We start from the raw sequence: 22372 nt of genomic DNA on the forward strand, positions 1-22372 counted from the left end.
ATGGATATGAACGGAAAAGTATCTTAAATGCATCTGTTGGCCAATAAAAGCACACATCTCAAGCAAAAGGAAAAAAAAGATCAAGCTATTCTTCACATTAAGTGATCACAGATGTTATATGTGACCTCAATTTCCTCAAAATCGAAATGAGCTATAGGAACTTCCATACTGGATCAACTAAACTTTGTAACTGGAAGGCTTACAGAAACAATTTTACCATCAACATCTGTTCTAATAAAAGTATGTAGTTCCCCCCTCCCATTTTTCTCTCTGTGGTTTATGAGAGCATAACAAAGAAGAAATAGTATTGCAAATCAAATTTGACAATAAATGTAAATGTCCAACTTTTTATTACATTAGCAATTCTTTGCTAACCTCCATATCTGGCAATCAAAATGTAGGAAAAAAAGTTGATTAGGTAATAAAAAACTTAACTCAAGTGTTCCCTTATAGGAATGTAAACATATATAGCATTTTTAATGATAAATTTAAAAGCAAAAATTAGATACATTATCAAACTGAGCCAACATTTGAGACATTTCCCTGAAATTAAAATATATAACAAATCATTATAGTATTCATTCGCGCTATAATCAAACAGTTTGAAACATCTTCCATACCCTTAAATGGCACAATATTTTATTTGTGAAGTATTCTATTTGCTAAGGTATGCATCAAACATACTTGGCTTCTACTCTTTTTTAAGGACAAAGTAAGAGTAAGAGTAAATGGTACTTTTGGGGACTGCCACAATCTGAATTTTTCTAGTTCTAGTGTTAAGAAAAAATAACACACAGTAGTGAAAGTTGATTTAAAACAAGCACCGTGTATAATCAAAGTTTGTGCTGTTCAGAGACTATGCAGACCATTTCTGAAACCTAGTGTTGACTCTCAGAAGCAGATGTTATATAGCAGAGGGGTTTAAGGTCCAAGGAGAAACACTTTTAACTGTGTCCCCCAAAAGCATGGAACAAAAAAGGAATACAACATTTCAATGCAATCTGGACATATAAAGTGCATGTTCAGTTTAATGCAGCACTGAGTCAGTTCCATCCTAATTTTCCCATCTCATTTAAAAAACAATGAATTTATGTATTATAAAAGAGAATAATAAACCACTCAAGTGAATTCTGCAGGAACCAAATGACTCATCCATAGGGCGCTGACACATTTCCTATAGCAGTCCCATGGATCATTTAAAAAAAGAGAGAGCTCATGAATATGTATCAATGAAATCTAACTACCTATGTAGTTATTGGTCCCCAGCAGGTCTGAATGAATTTATTATGTATATTAATATTTATTGTTATAATTTGTCTCTGTTACACTGTCTCATAAAATCTATAGTTTTTCTGCCAAATCAAGAGTCTCTGAAGACTATGTACATTATAGTTTGGCAGGAATTATTACTGCCCATTAATCTGTCCTACTGCAAAGCTTAACTACCGGCTACAAATCGCAAATCTCTTCTTAAATAAGTCTACCCCTAATGACCAATAGGATATTAGAAATGAATATATACATATCCTAAGGTTGCCTATATTTCTGAAGAAGAACAATTAAAATTGGATTTCTACCCAATTGATTAAAAAACAAAGTATTACAAAAACAGTAAAATTCAAAATTTGGCACAAACATTTAAGATTCCATCATTTTTATAGCCCTACACATGTAAGAAAAAGTGAGTAGAGATGCTGCCCTATACATTCCAAAAATATGAATAATGTTTTCCAAATTCTTCCAAATGTCAATAGCAAATAGGATTTGTTTGCACATTAGGACCAAGATAGATAATATTAACATTTGCAATCACAATGTAATTATGAAGAACTGTTTTATATCTATTGACATGATTTCAAGTACAGACATCTCTATATGTAAACCTGACCACAGTTATTTTATGAAAAAAAAAAATCCAAGTTAACTTGCTAAACAAAGACTACGAAAGGCCAAACCTATAGTTCTATTTTGGCTACTGTTGTTAACAATGGCTATTGTAAACCTCCCAAACAAACATATTTTATTTCTAAGTATTCATCAATACCGTATTTAGAACCTTCTCTTCCTAGCCCCGATTGTTTGACCCCACCAAAGGGACACTCCACGGAAGATAAAATCCCTTCATTAACACCAACCATTCCAACTTCCAGCTTTTCAGCGACCCTCCAAATCTGGGCTGGGTCTTGAGAATAGAAATAACCTGCAAGTGGGATTAAGGAAGAGTAAGTACAGGTAGTCCTCAATTTACAATCACAATTGAGCCCAAAATTTATGTTGCTACATGATAAATTTGTTAAGGGTGTTTTTGCCCATTTTATGACTTTTTTTTGGCCGCATTTGTTAAGTGAATCATTGCAGTTGTTAAATTAGTCACCCAGTTGTTAAGTGATTCTGGCTTCCCCATTGATTTTGCTTGTCAGAAGGTCACAAAAGGGGATCACATGACCCCGGGAGACTGCAACCGTCATAAATGTGAGTCCGCTGTCAAGCATCCCAATGTAAATCACGTGACCATGGGGATGCTGCAATGGTCATAAGTGTGAAAAATGGTCTGCTTTTTCAGTGCCGTTGTAACTTTGAATGATCGCTAACTGTTGTAAGTGGAGGAACTGTGAAGCTGTATTTAAAAAAACACACAAAAAGCCCAAATAATCCTAGTGACAACCAGGAAGACTCGTATATGTTCCAAACTCCTGCTGAAGAATAGAAAGGCTAGAGTATTCGAAAACGGAGCATGCGCAAGATGGCGGTATAGTGGAACGGAGCGGAGCGGAGGCTGGTGGTCCTATGGATATGCTGGGCTAAGGAAGGGGCTTTCTGTCAGCATGGCCCCTGCACCTGACAGCAGACCATCTTGTCGTCCCGATGAGGGTTTTCTTACCCTCAGAATGGTCAGGGCGACGGAAACGGAGGCGTTGGTGTAGGCAGTTTGAAGACGGCGGTTCCTGGGCGTGGCTTCCAGGCGCGGCGGGCCTGAGCGGGGCGGTGGCTAGCCGCCTCCGGCCTCCCCGGCACTCTCCCGTCGCCCCCGGGCGTCTTTTCGGCTTGTGGCTGGCGGTTTCAAGTGGAGACGGTCGGGAGCGGCGAGGACGAACGGGGGTGACGGCGACGAGGCGGTCTGGGAGAACGGAGGTGGCAGAAAGGCCGAGGACGTGCCGAGGGTGAGCTGCGGCACGTCGTGATGGCGAAGATCGGCGGATCGGGCCTTGAGGGTGGCTGTGGCCCTGCTGACTTGTCGGGGGAGATAGTCGCCGATGTTTCCTTTCGCCGGCGATTTAATCCCTGGGGAGCCAGTGGTGCTCTCAGCTATGTTTTGGTCGCACTTGGGCCCTGGCCCTTAAACATCTTAACCATCCTGGAAGACTGGTGGAGCCCTTCTGGGTACCTGACGGGGTCCTTGGGCCTTGGGGCCCCTGCTGTTGGGGGGGGGTTGTGTCGGGGCGACGGGGTTACCTTTACCATCTGTGGCGCCGGCAGTGGGTTTCTGATGGCGTGGACAACGGTGACTGACTCGCCCTTTCCCCTCCTTCCCCTTCGGGGGGGGCTCTGTGGCCTCTGGGGGACTCCGCTGGGGGGCCCTAGAGGGCTCCGTGAGCGGCTGCTGGATGCCGGGACGGTGACGATGGCGATGGCAAGGGGCTATCGCGGAAGACGTCCCGCGGTGGCGACGGTCGCTGCTCTTCTTTCCATTCTGGAATCTTCGTGAGAACCTGGGTGATGGACCATCTTAGTTCCACCTAGGACTATGCTGTCTACACCATGCACTTTTTTGATCTCTTCGTTTCATTGCTAAGGACTTTACCCAATGACTGTCGTTTAAGATCTCGACTGACCAGGATACCACCACTTCTTCAGACTCTGATGACTTTTACACATAACCAGCTTCTTGCACTACGAGATGCCCCCCTCTCGCGGGTGTGGCCCTCCTCTTTATCGAGGGCCTACCTTGATGACGGATTTTGGAATCCCGAGAGGTGGCATGCTTCTAAGAGAGGGTTAAGGAGGTTTTTAAATTCAGCTTTTTGTAAATTTTTATCTAATTCAACAAAAGGGTTAGGGGGTGGGGTGGGTGAGGGGGCACACCCACAGGGGATTAGGCTAGTCCCTTCTATAGTTCACGATCTGGAGGTTCATAAAATGGAGGTCTTAGAGGAGGTTAAGGCTCAACCACATGTGGGCATTTCCATCTGCACTGTAAGTGGGAGGGGCAGGTATGGCGGAAGCAGGGGCTCATATTATGTCCGGGGAGTGCGTTCTCGCTGTCTGAAAGCGATACCGCACTCCGGGCCCCTTGGCTTTACTCAGGCCCCGAGTGGCTATATCCCTCGGAACCTGGACCTTCGGTTGATGTTATGTAATGCTAGGTCCGTCATGAATAAGGCCCCCCTCATTTTCGATCTTATTCAAGAGGGGGGAGCGGACCTAATGGGCATCACGGAGACCTGGTTGGGCACGGAGGGGGGGGTCCCCCTCCCTGAGATGTGCCCACCGGGTTCCCGTGCGTTTCATCAGCCGAGGGCCCAGGGTAGGGGTGGGGGGGTAGCGGTTGTCATTAACGAGAGTCTCGATCCGAGGGAGGTTGCTGTCCGCAGATAGCCGGTTGTGAAACCCTCTTCGTGAGGTGGGGCCGGGGTGCAGGTGGGCTTGCTGATCACGTACTTGGCTCCTTGCTACGTGGCGGCAGCCCTGCCCGAGCTGCTGGAGATGATAGCCGGACGGCGGTTGAGACCCCAGACTTATGGTCATGGGGATTTCAACCTGCCATCAGCGGGCGATTCGTCAATGGTGGCTCGGGAGTTCATGGCTTCCATGACGGCCTTGGACCTGACCCAGGTAGTTGCGGTCCCCACCCACGTCGGGGGTAACACACTGGACCTGATTTTCGTCTCGGGACAGTGGCTAAATGATCTGGAGTTAGGGGAATTAATATCTCAACCCTTGTCATGGTCAGATCATTTACTCCTTCAGCTTGACTTTCGGACCGCTACACCTCACCGCAGGGAGACGGAACCGGTTCGATGGTTCCGTCCCAGGCGCCTGATGGACCCTGAGAGGTTTCTGACAGAGCTTAGGCCATTTCCGAGGGAGTTAGCCCACGGCTCGGCTGAGGAACTGGCGGCCACCTGGGATGAGGCGGCCGCTGGCGCCTTAGACCGCGTCGTGCCTTTGCGGCTTCTGACCCGGCGACGAACTCGACCAGCTCCTTGGTACAACGAGGAGCTGAGAGAGATGAAGCGCCGGAAAAGAAGCCTAGAGAGCGCCTGGAGGTCCAGCCGCTCCGAACCTGACCGAACACTAGTAAGGTCATATATTCAGACCTACCTAGTGGCGATCAGGGTGGCGAAACATAACTATTTCTCCACACTCATCGCATCGGCAGATAATCGCCCAGCCACCCTGTTTAGGGTGACCCGCTCCCTGCTCACACAGGGGGCTCGGGAGGACCCCTTACAGGGGCGCGCTGAGGATTTTGTTCAATATCTGTCTGATAAAATCACTCAGATTCGGGACGGCTTGGACATTGGTTGGATAGATTCAGGTGGGATGACGGGGACAGGTCTTGAGAATGTTATCTGGGCTGAGTTCGATCCTGTGACTCCTGAGGACATGGACAGGTTGTTGGGCAGGTTGAACTCCACCATGTTTATTGGACCCGTGTCCCTCCTGGATGGTGCTGGCCACCCGGGAGGTTACATGAGGCTGGCTCCAGGAAGTTACCAACGCTTCTTTGTTGGAGGGTGTCTTCCCCGCTGCTTTGAAAGAGGCGGTGGTGAGGCCCCTCCTCAAGAAGCCCTCCCTGGACCCGGCTGTTTTAGCGAACTATCGTCCAGTCTCCAACCTTCGCTTTTTAGCGAAGGTTGTTGAGAGTGTGGTGGCAAATCAGCTTCCTCAACACCTGGAGGAAACTGTCTATCTGGACCCGTTCCAGTCCGGCTTCAGACCCGGTTACAGCACCGAGACGGCTTTGGTCGCGTTGGTGGATGACCTCTGGAGAGCCCGGGACAGGGGTTGTTCCTCTGTCCTGGTTCTATTAGATCTCTCGGCGGCTTTTGATACCATCGACCATGGTATCCTGCTGCGACGGTTGGGGGGATTGGGAGTGGGAGGCACCGTGTATCGGTGGTTCTCCTCCTATCTCTCTGACCGTTCGCAGACGGTGTTGGCAGGGGGGCAGAGGTCGACCCCAAGGCGCCTCACTTGTGGGGTGCCTCAGGGGTCTGTCCTCTCGCCTCTCCTGTTCAACATCTATATGAAGCCGCTGGGTGAGGTTATCCGTGGTTTCGGGGTGGATTATCATCTGTACGCTGATGACACCCAGCTGTACATTTCCACCCCGAACCACCCCAATGAAGCCGTTGAGGTGATGGGCGGTGTCTTGAGGCCGTCGGGTCTGGATGGGGAGGAACAGGCTTCGACTCAACCCATCCAAGACAGAGTGGCTGTGGGTGCCGGCTTCCGGTACAGTCAGCTTACACCATCGCTGACTGTGGGGAGGAAGTACTGACCCCAGGAGGAGTGCGCAACTTAGGCGTTCTCCTGGACGACCGGCTGTCCTTAGAGGATCATTTGACAGCCGTCGCCAGGGAGCTTTATCAGGTCCATCTGATTCGCCAGTTGCGCCTTCCTTGACCGGGACGCCTTACGCACGGTCACTCACGCCCTCGTCACTTCCGCCTGGACTATTGCAATGCTCTCTACATGGGGCTCCCTTGAAGAGCACCCGGAGGCTCAGTTAGTCAGAATGCGGCCGCGGGTGATAGAGGAGCACCGCGTTGCTCCCATATAACACCTATCCTGCGCGGCCTGCACTGGCTACCGGTAGTCTTCGGGTGCAATTCAAGGTTTTGGTTACCATCTTTAAAGCGCTCCATGGCTTAGGACCGGGATACCTTGAGACCGCCTTCTGCCACCGATTGCCTCCCAGCGACCTGTGCGCTCCCACAGAGTAGGCCTCCTCAGGGTGCCGTCGAGCAAACACTGCAGGTTGGCGACCCCCAGGGGGGGGGCCTTCTCTGTGGCGGCACCAACCCTGTGGAATGGGCTTCCTCCTGGATTACGACAACTCCCCGACCTCCCGACCTTCAGACGTGAACTGAAGACTCTATTATTTCAGCGTGGACTAGCCTAAGAACAAAAATGTTTTAAACAAATTTTAATGGGGGTTTTATTGGTTCTTATTGTTTTAGTGATCAGGCCTTGATAATATTTAGTTTTAATCTGGGTTTTAAAAGTCTATTTATTATATTGTTTTATATTGTTTTAATATGCCTGTGAACCGCCCTGAGTCCTATGGGAGATGGTGCGGTATATAAGTTTAATAAATAAATAAATAAAATAAATAAATATCACTGCTGCCCTTCCTCTTCTTTTTCATAAGAAAAAGAAAAGTCCAATTATTTGCAATGCAGCAGAATTATAGGTTAGGATCATTCACTTGGTGACCATTAAAAGCTACAGTGGGCCCCCCAAAAGGTTCTTACGACTCAGCCCTCTCTCGGATTTTGGGTGCTTGGCAACCGACCTGCATTTATGGCTGTTTGAAGTGTTCCATTGTCACATGACTGCAATTTATGGTTTTTTTGCCAGAACCACCCCCCTCCCCGTTTGACAGTGGAAGTTGCTTAATGACTGTTGCATTCACTTTATGACCACTGCAGAAAAGTTTGGAAACTCAGGTGCAGCCATGTGATGATCTGCTTAACAATTGGCATTACTTATGACTGTAATTCCAGGCTCAGTTATGGTAGTAAATCAAAGGAAAAGGTAAACAAATCTCTGTGGATTTTACCCCTCTGGTCGTCAACTGGAAGGGGCGATGTTCATCACCATTTTAAGGACATTGAGCCAGCACTGTCTGAAGACATTTCCATGGTCATGTGGCCACTATAAAATCACGGAGTGCTGTTACCTTCCCACCAAAGCGATAGCTACGGTATTTATCTATTTGCATTTGCATGCTTTCAAACTGCTAGTTTGGCAGGAGCTACGGTGAGGATGGGAGCTCACCCTGTCATGTGGTGCCCAGGTCTTGAACTTAAGCTGCTGGCTTTCCAGCTGACAAGCCCAGCGTCTTAACCACTGAGCCCTGCGCTGCCAGTAAGTCAAGGACTATCTTTATTCCACACAGGCTCTATCAGTATTCTGTATTTTCTCATGTTTGGGAATTCAGTTAGCTACAACTTCTGAGATGCTAGTCAAAGTGTGCATGAGTATGTATCATTTTTTCTACCCTGCTAACTATTTAAAAGCACATACCTGCTAAGCCCACATTGGCTGAATTTGCAATGGCGAGTGCTTCTTCCTCTGTATCAAATCTGCAAAAGTGGAAATATTACATCATTGGGGTAATGATTTAGGACAATATATTGTCCTAAAAGTAAAGAAGCACATTGTGATATTCTTATATCCTTGCATAATAGAAACTTCCACAATTCTGCATAGGATGATTTGGAAAAGCACACATTTAGATGAACTTGTTTATTTTGGAAAAGATCTGAAAAAAATAGTGTGCCAACAAGTGATTGAAAGAATATCTATCACAGAAACACACATCCACATCCACACACAAAATGGGCCAATAGCAACCCAGTTTCCCTTCTAGTATGTTTTGTGGCAAAATAATACGTGTAAATGCTTCATTGATTTTATTACAAAATCTTTCATTCTTGTTAGCTTGTTAGTCTTTGAGAGTCAGGCAGAATACAAATCTAATAACAAACTGTTATTCATAGAGGAAGATTTCCAATAGCAGTTTAATGATCTGAGATGATTACATAGTCATCTGTTTGAAATGCTTAATGACTTACTTGATAACTGGAGCCAAAGGCCCAAAAGTCTCCTCTTGGGTACATAACATATTTGTTGTTACATTGCAAAGCAGAGTTGGCTCAAAGAAGTTTTTTCCAAAGCTGTGCCTTTTTCCTCCAATAACTATGGCTGCTCCTTGGGACACAGCATCATCAATGTGACTTTCAACCTAAGAACACATCAAACATACGACAAACTCCTAAAAGCCAAAGTAAAATGTTGCAGTAAATATTACTGTACAACAGGAAAAAATAAACATGACTTGGGGATGCATTTTGACCATAGTTTCTTTTATAAATCATTCTTACTTTTTCCACAGCTCTTTCATTAATTAATGGCCCTTGGGTAGTTCCTACATCAAATCCATGGCCAATACGTAGTTCCCTCTGAATGGCTTGGGCAAACTTCTTGACAAATTCATCATGGATCCCATTCTGAACCAAGAAGCGGTTTGTGCATACACAGGTCTAGAAGGTAAACAAGATTGAGTCTCTGTGAACAACAGCTGAAATATCTAGAAATTATAATTATACATCTCTCCCCCATTCAGCCTTAGTGCATCTGTTATATTGTTCATCTTCTGTCCGAAATACTGCCATTACTGATCCTGTTTTCCTCAAATATAAGATGCAATCAAAACTTAACAATTTTTAATGCAACTGCATGCCCATTTAACCCATTTAATTATTATTTATTTTTATTTTATTTATTTATTTTGTCACAACAGTATATATAAGCATAAACATGAAAATAACTATATAATATATAAGCATATATATAAGCATAAGTATGTAATAACTATATTAATTGGATATAATGAAAGGAAACAATAGGACAGGAACGGTAGGCACGTTTGTGCTCTTATGCACATCCCTTATTATTATTATTATTATTATTATTATTTTTATTATTATTTTATATATATATATATATATATATATATATATATATATATATATATATATATATATATATATATATATATTTTCTGAGGTTTTCACGGGTGTTTGTATATAGGTCTTTGGTTGTTCGGGTTTTCTCCCGTGTAAAATTAGAAGTGTCTTGGCGACGTTTCGATGAAGTCTCATTCGTAATCTTCAGGCTTCAGCTTCGTGCTTGTGGGAGCAATATATATATATAATATTATTATTAATATAAAATTAATATTATTATGGGTTGTAAGCATAAACAACTTGGGAAGGAGAAGCCTGCAGATAATAATGTATACGTTTTGATGAAGTTTCTATGTAATTCTTTCGTCTGCTTATACAAAAAGTGCTATTTCAGTATATCATTCTTATATTTTAGCTTCAATAGCACTACAGATCAGCTTTATTTTACATTTTATTTATTTATTTCATTTACATTTTCATTTTATTTATATTCGCCAGAGATGACTCTGGGTGCTTATAAATATTAAAACTAGCACATATTAAAATAATAAAACAAATGAAAACAATAATACAATTAAAAGATGGGGAGAGGTGAACACAAAACACCCGGGGAAAGGTGGTGTCTAATCCAACAGCCACCTCCACTGTGATACTCTCCCATTGAAGCCCCAAGCTAACTGGCAGACCCAGGACTTTAGGCTCTTACGGAAAGTCAAGAGGGTTGGAGTTGACATCAGTCCGGGGGGCGCCAAGATATTCCAAAGGACAGGAGTGATGGTAGAGAAGGCTATTCTTCTGGACCTTGCCAGCTGGAATGCTCTGACCGACAGGGTCCGCAGCATGCCTCCTCTGCCGGCACGGGTGGAGCAGGCCAATCCCAGTGGGATGAGACGGTCCCTCAAGTAGCCTGGATCCATGCTAGGAAGGGCTTTAAAAATGATTACCAATACCTTGAATTGCACTTGGAAGCAGTCAATGCAGTTTGTGGAACAGCAGAGCAATTTAGACCACCCTAGGGCCTTCAGGGATTGCCCACGTCATCACATTCTGCATTAATTATAGCTTCTGAATACTCTTCAAGAGTATAGATATCTACTATACCTGTGCCATTGAGATCCTAGTGAAATTTTTTTACTTATTGCCATTACTGATCCTGTTTTCCTCAAATATAAGATGCAATCAAAACTTAACAATTTTTAATGTAACTGCATGCATACGGGGAAGAGTAAACAAGCTCACCTGCCCTGAATTTCTGTATTTAGATATTAAAGCTCCAGCAACTGCCTTATCTACATCAGCACTGTCAAAGACTATGAACGGAGCATGTCCTCCGAGCTCCATGGAAACCCGCTTCACTGTGCCAGCAGCATGGCGTAGCAATATCTGTAACAGCAGACACGGAAAGCTAATGACTCTAAGGAGAATATTTTCCTAAAGCCAATGTTAAACCATACAGAAAAAAATTACTACTTTCTTAAATAAACATCCATTTAAACCTTGGATACGCCAGTGTTAATTTTAAGTTTATAGTTCATATACTATGCTTGTTTGTCCTTGGATTCCTTAACTGTTCCAATCCTATTTGATTAGAAAGGCTTGATTCGTTGCTCTCAAATAAGATTTACTCATCCAGAACCTAAAACCCTCCAGGTGTGCTCCCAAGATCCTGAACTACTGAAAATTCTAGATTGTGTAGTTTGAGGACTATTCAGGATGGGGAAAGTGGTCTAGATCAAAGTTTTGCAAACTGTTACATGGAATTCTAGAGTTCTGCAAAAGCTTGTTGGAGTATTATGAGAGACTATAAAAAAATTCATTTGTACCAGTGGTGGAATTCAATTTTTTTTTACTACCGGTTCTGTGGGCGTGGCTTGGTGGGCATGGCAGGGGAAAGATACTTCAAAATCTCCATTCCCACCCCACTCTGGAGCCAGCCAAAGGTGGTATTTGCCGGTTCTCCGAACTATTCAAAATTTCCAATACTGGTTCTCCAGAACCTGTCAGAACCTGTTGAATAGCACCCGATTTGAACACAGCCAATGTTCTGTCACTAAAGCGTTGCCTCTTGGACAGGGAAATCCTAGTTGTTTTTTAATAACAAGTTGCAGATTAATTTTTTTTTTAAACTTCCGTTTCAGTCAATCAACAATGATTATGTTTTTTAAAGGCTGAATTTCAAGAATTGAGTCTGAAAAATGCATGGATTCTGAAAATGTTTTAAGGCAAATACTCAAAGCCACAAATTAGGTGCTCCAAAGGGTATCCAGTTAAACCAATCTTGAATTTTCTCTACCCTCTTCTCTAGCAGTGGCTTTAGGAGGCATTTATACTTTTTTCTTCTCTGTGCATGTGTGTATTTCTCCTTTCCACTCATGCTGTGTCAGTGCATGCATGTGCGTGCTGGGAAACAAAGGGCAGGGGGCATGTGCTATACACATGCACATGGATTATACATAATCCAGTGTTTCTCAACCTCAGTAATTTTTAAGCTATCTAAACTTCAACTCCCAGAATTCTCTATCCAGAATTCGGGGATTTGAAGTCCACACACTTAAAGTTGCTGTAATTGAAAAACACTGATCTAGATTATGTGTCCTAAAAGGAGGGGCTCAGAATTCCAAGCTGCTGCCCAACTGCATTGTGGGAAACTTTTCTGACAAGATTACCCAGCAGCCCCCAGTTGGATCTGAGTAATTTTTGAACTTAATATTATTTTTTCATGGGTTTCTCCACTCTCTCCTCCAATCAAATTTGATCTCAGTATTTCAGTTTTGGGAGAGTTACCTCGTTAATGGGCAACGTCCTGTGACATTAAAGTATAGGTAAAGGTAAAGATTCCCCTGCACATGCGTGCTAGTCATTTCCAGCTCTTGGGGGCGGTGCTCATCTCTGTTTCTAAGCAGAAGAGCCAGCGCTGTCCAAAGACATCTCCATAGTCATGTGATCTGTATGACTAAACACCAAAGGTGTACGGAACGCTATTACCTTCCCACCAAAGTCCCTATTTTTCTACTTGCATTTTTTACATGCTTTCAAACTGCTAGACTGGCAGAAGCTGGAACAAGTAACGGGAGCTCACTCCGTCATGCGGTGCTAGGGATTCGAACTGCTGAACTGCCAACCTTCTGATCAACAAGCTCAGCGTCTTAGCCACTGAGCCATCATGTCCCTTACATTCAAGTATACATTTAGTCTATTTCAATATACATACTTTCATTTACATATTTTTCCAATTTTCTGTTGGGTTGAAAGGAAGAAAAACAAGACAAGAATAAATTTCCTACTTCAGTAGGAAATCTTAATTAGAATCAATATGACTAAATAACATTTGCATAAATTAGACTTTCCCTGAAACAAGACTTAAAAAGGCATAGAAGACTTGTTATTAATATCCCCAAATTTAAAATTATTCCCTTAACACTTTCCCTCCCATATGAGTATTTTTTTCATATGAAAAAACTTGATGGCCTAGAGCAGATTTCCATGGCTTGATGTTTTTCATATCTGCGGAACTCCAAATCTCTAGGCAACAATACCCATGGCTTTGAAGTCTGCAAAAGGGGGCACATGAAGGAAATAGGCATTGTGACTTTGCAATAAAATATCTATTTTTTATTTTTTTGTGGACAGACTTGAGATTCAACTATGAATAGCATATGCTCTGATGTCGCAGTGTATGCTTGATCATCTGGGCATCATCATGGCTACCTGTGAATATCTATACTGCACTAGTTAAAGATGCGGCAAGACCAGGGGTGAAATGCTCCTGGTTCGAACCGGATCGCACGATCCGGTAGTGAAGGGGGCGCGTAGTTCGGAGAATCGGTAGCAAAAATCCCTGCCCCCCACCCACACCTCGCTGTTCCTCTTCTCTGTCTCTGAAGCTCTCGGTGGTGATATAGCTGCAAACGGCCTTAAATGACTTCCGCAGTGCTTCAAAGGGCCGCACTACAGTTGATCAGTGTTGTAGGCGGCTAGTAGACTGGTGCCTCTATTTTTAAAGAACGTAGATTTGTGCGCTTCCAAAAAAAGGTAATTAGTAGACCAGTGCCTATGTTTTTAAAGAAGGTAGACCCGTGTGCTCCCAAGTTTTGTATACTTTGTTTATTATTTTTATTTTTTATCATTATTGGCCATGCCCATTCAGTCACCTGACCACCAAGCCATGCCCACCAGGTCACCTGACCACCAAGCCATGCCCACCAATTAAGCCACCCCACAGAACCGGTAGGGAAAATTTTTAGATTTCACCCCTGGGCAAGACATCCATTGCATCTGGAGATCAGCAACCTGGAAACAACAGGTGGGCCAGTAGAAAGGATAGCAATCCTTGAAGAAGGAACAGATTCTACAAATTTTCCCAAGACAGCTGAACTATGGAAATTGTTAAAATTTATTTAAACAAATATCAACATTATTCCAAAAATGCTTTAGTCACAACTTGGTGAAGATTTAAAAAACCTAGAGTATAAAACTTTAAATGCATGAATATGCATACCTTTCCTGTAGCTGTTGAGCCAGTAAATGAGATTTTGGCTACCAAGGGATGAGTACAGAGCACCTCTCCAACTGCTGCTGCCTGTTTTCTGGAACATGGAACAACATTATATACTCCCGCAGGAATTCCAGCCTGATTTGCAAGCTGTGGTAAGAAATAATTGGTGGGAAGAGTCATTAATCTGGATACTTGCATAAAATAATGTATCCTGTATTAAAATATTGCCACAACCGCATCCAACAATTCATATTCAATAATTTTATGCTAAAAAAATATCTGGCATATCATATTATTGCTTTTTTATTGTATTTGTATTAGGCTTTTATCCTTATAAGAAGCCTAGAGTCACTGAGAGCAAGTTGAGCAGTCATATAAATTTAAACATACATACATACATACATACATACATACATACATACATGTACAAAAAATCTTACCTCGGCTAGTGCTAAGGCAGATAAAGGTGTGTCTTCAGCTGGCTTCACTACTACTGTACAGCCAGCTGCCAAAGCAGCACCTACTTTTCGGGTAATCATAGCACTTGGAAAATTCCACTATAGTAAAAAGATACAAACAAGTTTAATATCAACAGAATTATGGGGCACACTGAACTAACTGGCAAGTCCTGAAATTTCTAGCCAAAAATAATATCTAAAACAAGATAATAAATTTACTCCTCTTACTAATGGAAGCAATAATATTCTGGAAATCATTGGCTATCTTGTCCTGCATAGTAGCTCCCACTTTTTACTCTTATTGACACATAAAAGCAGATTCCAAAATATCTCCAAATGGACCTGTTTGAAAAAGTCAGAGATTTCTGGGTGTGGCATGTTATGTATGTTTAAAGGAGGCCAAACAGAATCTGATTCTAAACTCTCTTTTAACTTTACAGATAGTTCTTGACTTACAACCACATCTGAGCTGAACATTTCTGTTGTTAAGCAAGGCAGTTAAGTGAGTTTTGCCCCATTTTACTTTTTTGCCACAGTTGCTTAGTGAATCACAGTTGTTAAATGAATCATGTGGTCATTTAGTGAATCTAACTTCCCCCATTGATTTACTTGTCAGAAGCTGGCTGGGAAAGTTACAATCGCATGTCCCCGGGACAATGCAACCGTCATAAATACATGCCAGTTGCAAAGTGGCCAAATGTTGATCAAGTGACCATGGGGATGCTGCAAAGTATAAAAACTGAGAAGTCCCTTTTTTTCAGTGCTGTCACAACTTTGCACATTCACTAAGGGAATTTTTGTAAGTCAAGGACTACTTACATTTACATTTATATGGGAAATACAAAGTTCTGAATTGAACAGAAATTAGTGCAAGCTGAATCAAGCTTTACTTGAATTCACTGATTTGTATCTTCTGATTATTGCACACCCTGTTATTTCAATCCTGAACAGCTGGAATGAGATTAACTTGAGAGTTGCCAGAAGTTTTAAGAGTCAGTCTACATTCTCTCTGCTACTAAACGTTTGTTTTTAAAGTACAAAAACTAGAGCCTTTTCTGTGACAGCACCATGTTTCTGGAACCCCTTCTCTCTTAAGTGGATCCCCAATTTGATTTCTATAAAGCAGCCAACTCACAGGTGTAATGATGGCAGCAACTCCCACAGGCTGCTTCAACACAAAGACTCTCCTGTTTTTTGCTGAAGGTGGAATAATATCACCATAAATACGCCGGGCTTCTTCAGCAAACCATTCCAAGAAAGAAGCTGAATACAAGATTTCCCCTTCTGCTTCCTTCAGCGGTTTTCCCTGTGAACAAATAAATGAACACAGTAAAACATCTCTTCTTTAAAAAAATAATTATTAATACTTTTCATTCCTTTGTGCCTTCATTTAAAAATTTTATTGTTGTCCTCTATATCAATATGGTACATACTTTAAATAGAGGGTTCTCTCCCTCCCTCCCCCCCCCAATATTGGAGTAGTTGCTTGTCCATTATAAATAACAAGATATTGATGCCAATATCTGGAACAAGTATGCAGGCTTGTATGAAATAACCTTTTAATTTATTTATTTATAAATAAATAAATAATAGTGAATGCAAAATGGGCATTCTTTTGCTTTACTATTATCTTATTAATTTGTTTAACCCCAAAACTAATGAACAAGGAATCTGTACCCTTATATAAGGAAACTTTATCTCAAAACCTGTGATTCTACACTTTTGCCAAGATTTATTTTAATTTCCTCATTTAATCTTTAATTTGTAAAAATGCAAAATATAAGCAAAATGCCAATATAAATTTAAAAAGTTGAACAAAAAAGGCTTTAAATCTAAAATAAATGATAGAAATGAGAAAAAGAAGTGAGAAAAAAAACTCCAAAGGGCAAAAAAAATATACCTTTTGCCAAGATACACAAATCAGAAACATTGATCTTTGTACCATGGGTTCCAAAGACAAGTTCACAAATTGTGCAAGCAACAATTTGCTTAGTGAAAATTCAGTCAATGAACTTCAAATGGCTGCATTGATAAAATACACTAATCTGAAAACTATGATTTGTAATTTGGAATGACTGGATTTATACATCACACAAGGCCCAAAGCAACCAAATCACATTATAGCTACATAGTATGCAATGAAAGATCCTAGCCCATAAAGTCCTTTGCAAACTCTGAACTTGGTTGTTTTTGCTTGTAGATGCTTCATTACCTGACTAGCCAGGTAATAAAATGTCTACAAGCAAACCATCAAGCTCAAGGACCACAAAGGTCTCCATTGTTGAGAAAGAGAGAGAGAGAGAGAGAGAGAGAGAGAGAGAGAGAGAGAGAGAGAGAGAGAGAGAGGGATATTTTTTATCTTTTATTAGAACCTAGCCCAATTCTTCTCTGTAAGCATCTTGTTTCTTAGGCAGTTTTCCTAAGGCTGAGATAACCGTTTACTGACCACATTTTTTAAACCAAATCTTTAATTTTGTTTCCTGAATTCTTGTATAAAAGCAGGAAACTCACTTGTTAAACCCACAATGCAATAATGTTCAGTGCAGAAGGCATTAACATTTCACCAAGAGTATACAGATAATCTATCACAGCTATTAGTTTGGAAACATTATTCAAAGGTGACACAAAGTGATTATTGGAAGGATATATAGAAATGCATTTTTCCATTCCTTTGTTTTAGTAGGAGTCACTTCTTTTTCTTACATTGTTTATTTATTTATTTATTTATTTAATCATATTTATATACCGCCCTATCTCCCGAAGGACTCAGGGCGGTTTACAGGCACTTAAAAACACATAAACACATAAATACAATATAAAAACAATTAAAAAACTTATTCTATAAGCCCGTTATTAAAATATAAAAATAAAACCCAATTAAAACCCATAAATTTAAAATCTAGCTCAGTCCTGCACAATTAAATAGGTATGTTTTAAGCCCGCGGAAGGTCCGAAGGTCCAAGGTCCAGCTGGCGAAGTCCGGGGTAGTTCGTTCCAAAGGGTGGGAGCCCCACAGAAGGCCCTTCCCTGGGCGCCGCCAGACGACATTGCCTCGCTGACGGCACCCTGAGGAGACCTCTCTATGAGAGCGCACGGGTCGGTGAGAGGTATTCGGTAGCAGTAGGCGGTCCCGTAAATAACCCGGCCCAATGCCATGGAGCGCTTTAAAGGTGGTCACCAAAACCTTGAAGCGCACCCGGAAGGCCACAGGTAGCCAGTGCAGTCTGCGCAGGATGGGTGTCACGCGGGAGCCACGAGGGGCTCCATCTATCACCCGCGCAGCCGCATTCTGGACTAACTGTAGCCTCCGGATGCCCTTCAAGGGGAGCCCCATGTAGAGAGCATTGCAGTAATCCAGGCGAGACGTCACGAGTGCGTGGGTGACCGTGCACAGGGCATCCCGGTCCAGAAAGGGGCGCAACTGGCGTACCAGGCGAACCTGGTAGAACGCTCTCCTGGAGACGGCCGTCAAATGATCTGGAAAAATCTAAGGGCTTACTTGCAAATTCTGATGGCTCCTTTTTGTCTATTCTGTTATTTTATTTGCTACTTTTTAAAAAGGCTTAGATCATCTGATTGCCAATAGTTAGAGCTCTCCTTTTACCAGATTGTTGGGGGAAAAAAATCATATCTGGAAAACTCTGGTTGGAGACAAAAGAGCGTGATTATTTGTACCTTTGCTAAGGATCATTATTTTATCTTTTGCAAGGATCGTGCCAGGCCCCAGACCACACTTTAGGAAGTGCTGACACAGAGAACTGTTTCAGCCCTGTTGGCTCCCAACATGCCATTGTCAGCTCACTCAGCAAACAGATAATATAAGTAACAGCTGTTTCTATCACCTTCCAGTTGCCCCATTTGGGGTTTCCTAGCTGCAGGGCCCAGGATGTTTCTTGCATGTTATTCAGACTACACTTCTGTACCTATTTTTTCCTCTACCTATTCAAGCAATATATACTGGATGTGATTGCTGGATTGATGGCAGACTCCACCTCCTCCATTCTGCTCTCCATTCATCCATTTTTTCAGTTATTATATTGATGTATTTCTTGTATTCCTTTTTCATTGTTTATTTTATGTTCCGTTTTACTTCTGTTTACACTCCTTTCATTTTCTTCTTGTTTATCATTGTAAACTGCCTAGAAAGGCAGCAAATTAATTTCACAAATAAATATAAAAGAAATATTAACCTGCCCCCATACTACTTTTGTAGCATCTATTTATTTCTTAAGCCCTTGGTACTGAATCACTCAGCTAATGAAGTTTTACGCAAAACCATTGTATTCAAAATATTAGAAGATTAGCTGCTTAGAAGCAATAGGGTCTTCAGTTTAGCATTGCCCTTAATTCAATTTTGGCGGCACAGAACAGTAACATGGGCTGGAGTCACATAAGTCTAAATCAGGATTCAGTGTGTTTGGCAAGCACTGCCATTGCCTTAACATGCTGTCTGAACTAAGTCATCATACTATGCTATGATGTTGTTGTTGTTTGGCTTAATGTATTGTGTGAATACAGCAGCTATATTTTATAAACCAGCCTATATAATTTAGAATATAGTGGAAGGAAGGACATTTGAATTCCATCTGTTGGTTGCTTGAACTTTCTTCTAAGCAAAGCTGTATTCAGCAAGCTAAATTTCAGGTCCGTAGCCTCAGTGGAAGATTTCCTTTTTCTTTATACTTACATTTTCTGCTGTAATGATCCTTGCAAGTTCATCTTTATTCTCTATCATCAAATCATACCATTTACGAAGCAAAACCGCTCTATCCTGAATAAAAAATAAAATAGTACTATAGAAGGATCTTGGTAAAAATAAATTTGAAAACAAAAGCAAATTTGTCTAAATATAATTATAACTTATAACTTATAAAGAGCTTATTCAATTTAAATTATTCCAACAAATCCATCAAGTAGATCAAAGTTTAGTCTAATATTATTCCTAAAACTAAAAGCAGATTTTAATACATCAGCCCCATAGTCAAGCATTCAGTAGCTATGTTTTGCAATATCCCACCTGTAGTTACTAATTTAAGCATAGTTTACTCAGTTGATCTACTGACTGAATATTCATTATTCACTGTATGGGCTGAGTTTGTATCATAAGCAATTTGTGATTGAAAAGTCATTGATTAGTTTTAGTACAGTGGATTTACTGTACTTAGAAACACAGGCCAAGTGGGGCCTGAAACAATATAAAGGGGGGAAAGATACTTCCTGTAAAAAAACAATAGGCAAAATATTTAACATTTAAAAAGCAACCAAGAGAATTCCAAGACACTCAGAAGAAAACACTATACGTATCTATGCAGAAGTAAGTCTGACTTAATTCTTGTTGGAAGAGTTCAAAGTGCTAACTTCCTACATTCTAAAGAATCTACTTTTGTTTTAGGCTCCAGAATATGTGTGTACAAGAAGTTCAAATCATGAAAGGGGTCATGCTGTAAACTCCGTCTCTTCTGTATTGGGGCGGTGATGCGTATAAGAAAGGAGAAAGTTTGTGGAACATCGTGGCCCAACATTGCTGATGCAAGTCTTTGATCCTACTATTACTTCTGGAGAGTACATGGCTTTTTATTTAGAAACTGGATAAAAATTGAAACTATATAAATAAATTAATACATGCTTTAGAAATAAGAATTCATTAAAGCTGAAAACTAGGAAAATATTTTGTATTCTTCTAATGGGCCTCTGCAGGCTATCCTCACACTATTTACATACTGGAAATATATAAATACATACAGTCTTTTTATCTTGTACAAAGTACATGTGTCAATTTAGTTAACAAGTAAGCCAAGAAACTGCCATTACAGCAATTTCTTTCACTGAATCTGCAAGGTGGATTTTAATCTACTGGTGAGTATCGCATATCTGATTTTTAAAAAATCCATAATCCAACCACAGGACCATATTGATTTATTTGAAGTTATAGGTGCTTTATTTAATTTATTTATTTAACAGTGATTTATTTAAAATCACTGGAGATTTTAAAAAAGAGATTGAACAACTTCTTGTCTGAAATGGAATAAGGGTCTCCTGCTTGAAAAAGGAGGTCACTAGAAGACCTCCAAGGTCTCTTCCAACTCTTGTTATTCTGTTATTTCTTGAATACAACTACGGTAGCACAATTTTAAAAAAAATTAGCTCTAGATACCAGATACTATTAAGATTGAATACACAGGTATTTGCAGGGCTGATCAGGAGAAATGACAGCACGACATCAGCACTTTCTCAACAACTGTGTGAAGAGCCAAAACTTACAGTCAAATTTAATATGAAGCCTGATACCAATGGTATCTTTTATGTCTTTATCTTTTATGTATGTACATTTATATACTTCCATCAGATGTTCTGACATAAAGCATAACAGCAATGATGCCTGTGCCAGTACTTTGGGGACCCTGTAGTTTGCTACAGAGAGGCTGCAGATAAAACACATTAGGAAGCGTTGAATTTGAATCAACCTGCCAAGAGCTCTTCGGGAAGAGCAGCCAGTATGGGTCTCATTAGAAGCAAGCACTCTGCACATGTGCAGAAACCCAACCCTTTGAAACAATCGGATCACGTGCTCCCTGGGAAGCATTTATTCCCGTATCCTCCCCCTCCCCAATTTGCTTCTTGGGACCTCCCGATCTCTGCGCTCCCTCTTGCAAAAACCTGATCTTGTCCCCCCCCTCCGCAGCCTCTCGCTAGCCTGGACGCCGCCAGCCGCCTTCCCTTCGCTCACCTTGGCAGAAGCTGCGCTCCATGCAGCGCCGGCTTCGTAGGCGGCCTTCACGGCGGCCTCCGCTTCAGCTACGCCGCAATCCGCTACCTGGAGGAGCTCGGTGCCGTTGGCCGGGTCCCGCACGGGGAAAGTGGCTGCCGCCTGGAGCCAGCGGCCTCCCACGAAGCCACCAGAGCGTGCCAGGGAAGCGGCGGCAGTGGCGAGGCTTGGGCCGGTACTGCTTAGCCGGCTGGGGCACGGGTTCGCCATAGTCGGCCTGGCCTGGAGCAGGAGCCGGGGACTGCGGTAGGAGCGGTGGGCCACCAGCAGCTCCCGGAAATGCGGCCACGCAATCCTCGCCGCCATCGTCCTCCCCCCCCCCCACGGGACGGAGGGTGGAGCGCGGGGCGGGCGAGCGCAAAAGGCTGGTGAGCGTCTCCGAGGAGCGCGGCGACCCTTTGAGCTCCTCCGCAGTTTAGCAATTGAAGACTGGAGGCTAAAACATAAGAAGAACAATGGGAGAATCTCCACATACGTAAGAAGAACGGCTGCAAAAAAACAAAACAACCCTGGGCATGGCTAGTCTAGTGAAGAGAAGGACCAGGGATGACATGACAGTAATGTTCCAATATTTGAAGGGCTCTCAGAGACAGAGGGGGTGTCAATCTATTTTCCAAAGCACCCGAAGACCACACACAAGGAACAATGGATGGAAACTGATCAAGGAGAGATTAAAGGTAGAAATAAGGAGAAATTTGCTGACAGTGAGAACACTGGACCAATGGCACACAGCTTGCCTTTAGAAGTTGTGGAAGCTTCATCACTGGAAGCTTTCAAGAAGAGACTTGACAGCCGTCTGTCAGAAATGGTATAGGGCAGGGCTCAGCAACCTGGGGCTCTGGAGCTGCATGTAGCTCTTTCACCCCTCTGCTGCCGCGCCCTGTCATTCAAAATAATGTATCACAACTGCCAATGTGTGACACCTGCTGGCACACGATTTATTGAGCTTTTC

General features: G+C 42.3%; 2 protein-coding genes across 5 annotated transcripts in view; one reads left to right on the forward strand and one right to left on the reverse strand.

The window, feature by feature from the left end:
* Nucleotides 1-331: 331 nt before the first annotated feature.
* ALDH5A1 (aldehyde dehydrogenase 5 family member A1) lies at nt 332-21762 on the reverse strand. The gene is made up of 10 exons (XM_058176863.1): nt 21382-21762; nt 19342-19425; nt 15790-15960; nt 14637-14753; nt 14200-14343; nt 10941-11084; nt 9117-9275; nt 8808-8977; nt 8257-8315; nt 332-2200 (listed from the first exon to the last, which is right to left on the reverse strand). Exons 1-10 carry the CDS (start codon nt 21724-21726, stop codon nt 1992-1994), a joined length of 1602 nt encoding a protein of 533 aa, XP_058032846.1. The 5' UTR covers nt 21727-21762; the 3' UTR covers nt 332-1991.
* The window catches only part of GPLD1 (glycosylphosphatidylinositol specific phospholipase D1), a 40039-nt gene continuing 39423 nt past the window's right edge, over nt 21757-22372 (forward strand). Inside the window, exon 1 of one of the 4 annotated variants that reach the window (XM_058176859.1) lies at nt 21757-21788. The gene's annotated coding sequence lies outside the window, so the exon portion shown is untranslated. Of the gene's footprint in view, nt 21896-22372 lie in introns of all 4 variants that reach the window. The other 3 variants (XM_058176860.1, XM_058176857.1, XM_058176861.1) reach the window with 3 other exon arrangements.

This window comes from Ahaetulla prasina, chromosome 3 (assembly GCF_028640845.1).
Source record: "Ahaetulla prasina isolate Xishuangbanna chromosome 3, ASM2864084v1, whole genome shotgun sequence".
NCBI lineage: Eukaryota > Metazoa > Chordata > Lepidosauria > Squamata > Colubridae > Ahaetulla > Ahaetulla prasina.

Coding starts and splice junctions, on each gene's coding strand:
- ALDH5A1 (XM_058176863.1), bottom strand. CDS start 21,726: ATGGCGGCGAGGATTGCGTGGCCGCATTTCCGGGAGCTGCTGGTGGCC. Junction 8,978..9,116: donor ATGAAAGAGCTGTGGAAAAA/GTAAGAATGATT, acceptor ATGTGTTCTTAG/GTTGAAAGTCACATTGATGA. Junction 8,316..8,807: donor CCTTTGGCTCCAGTTATCAA/GTAAGTCATTAA, acceptor CCACTTTTGCAG/ATTTGATACAGAGGAAGAAG.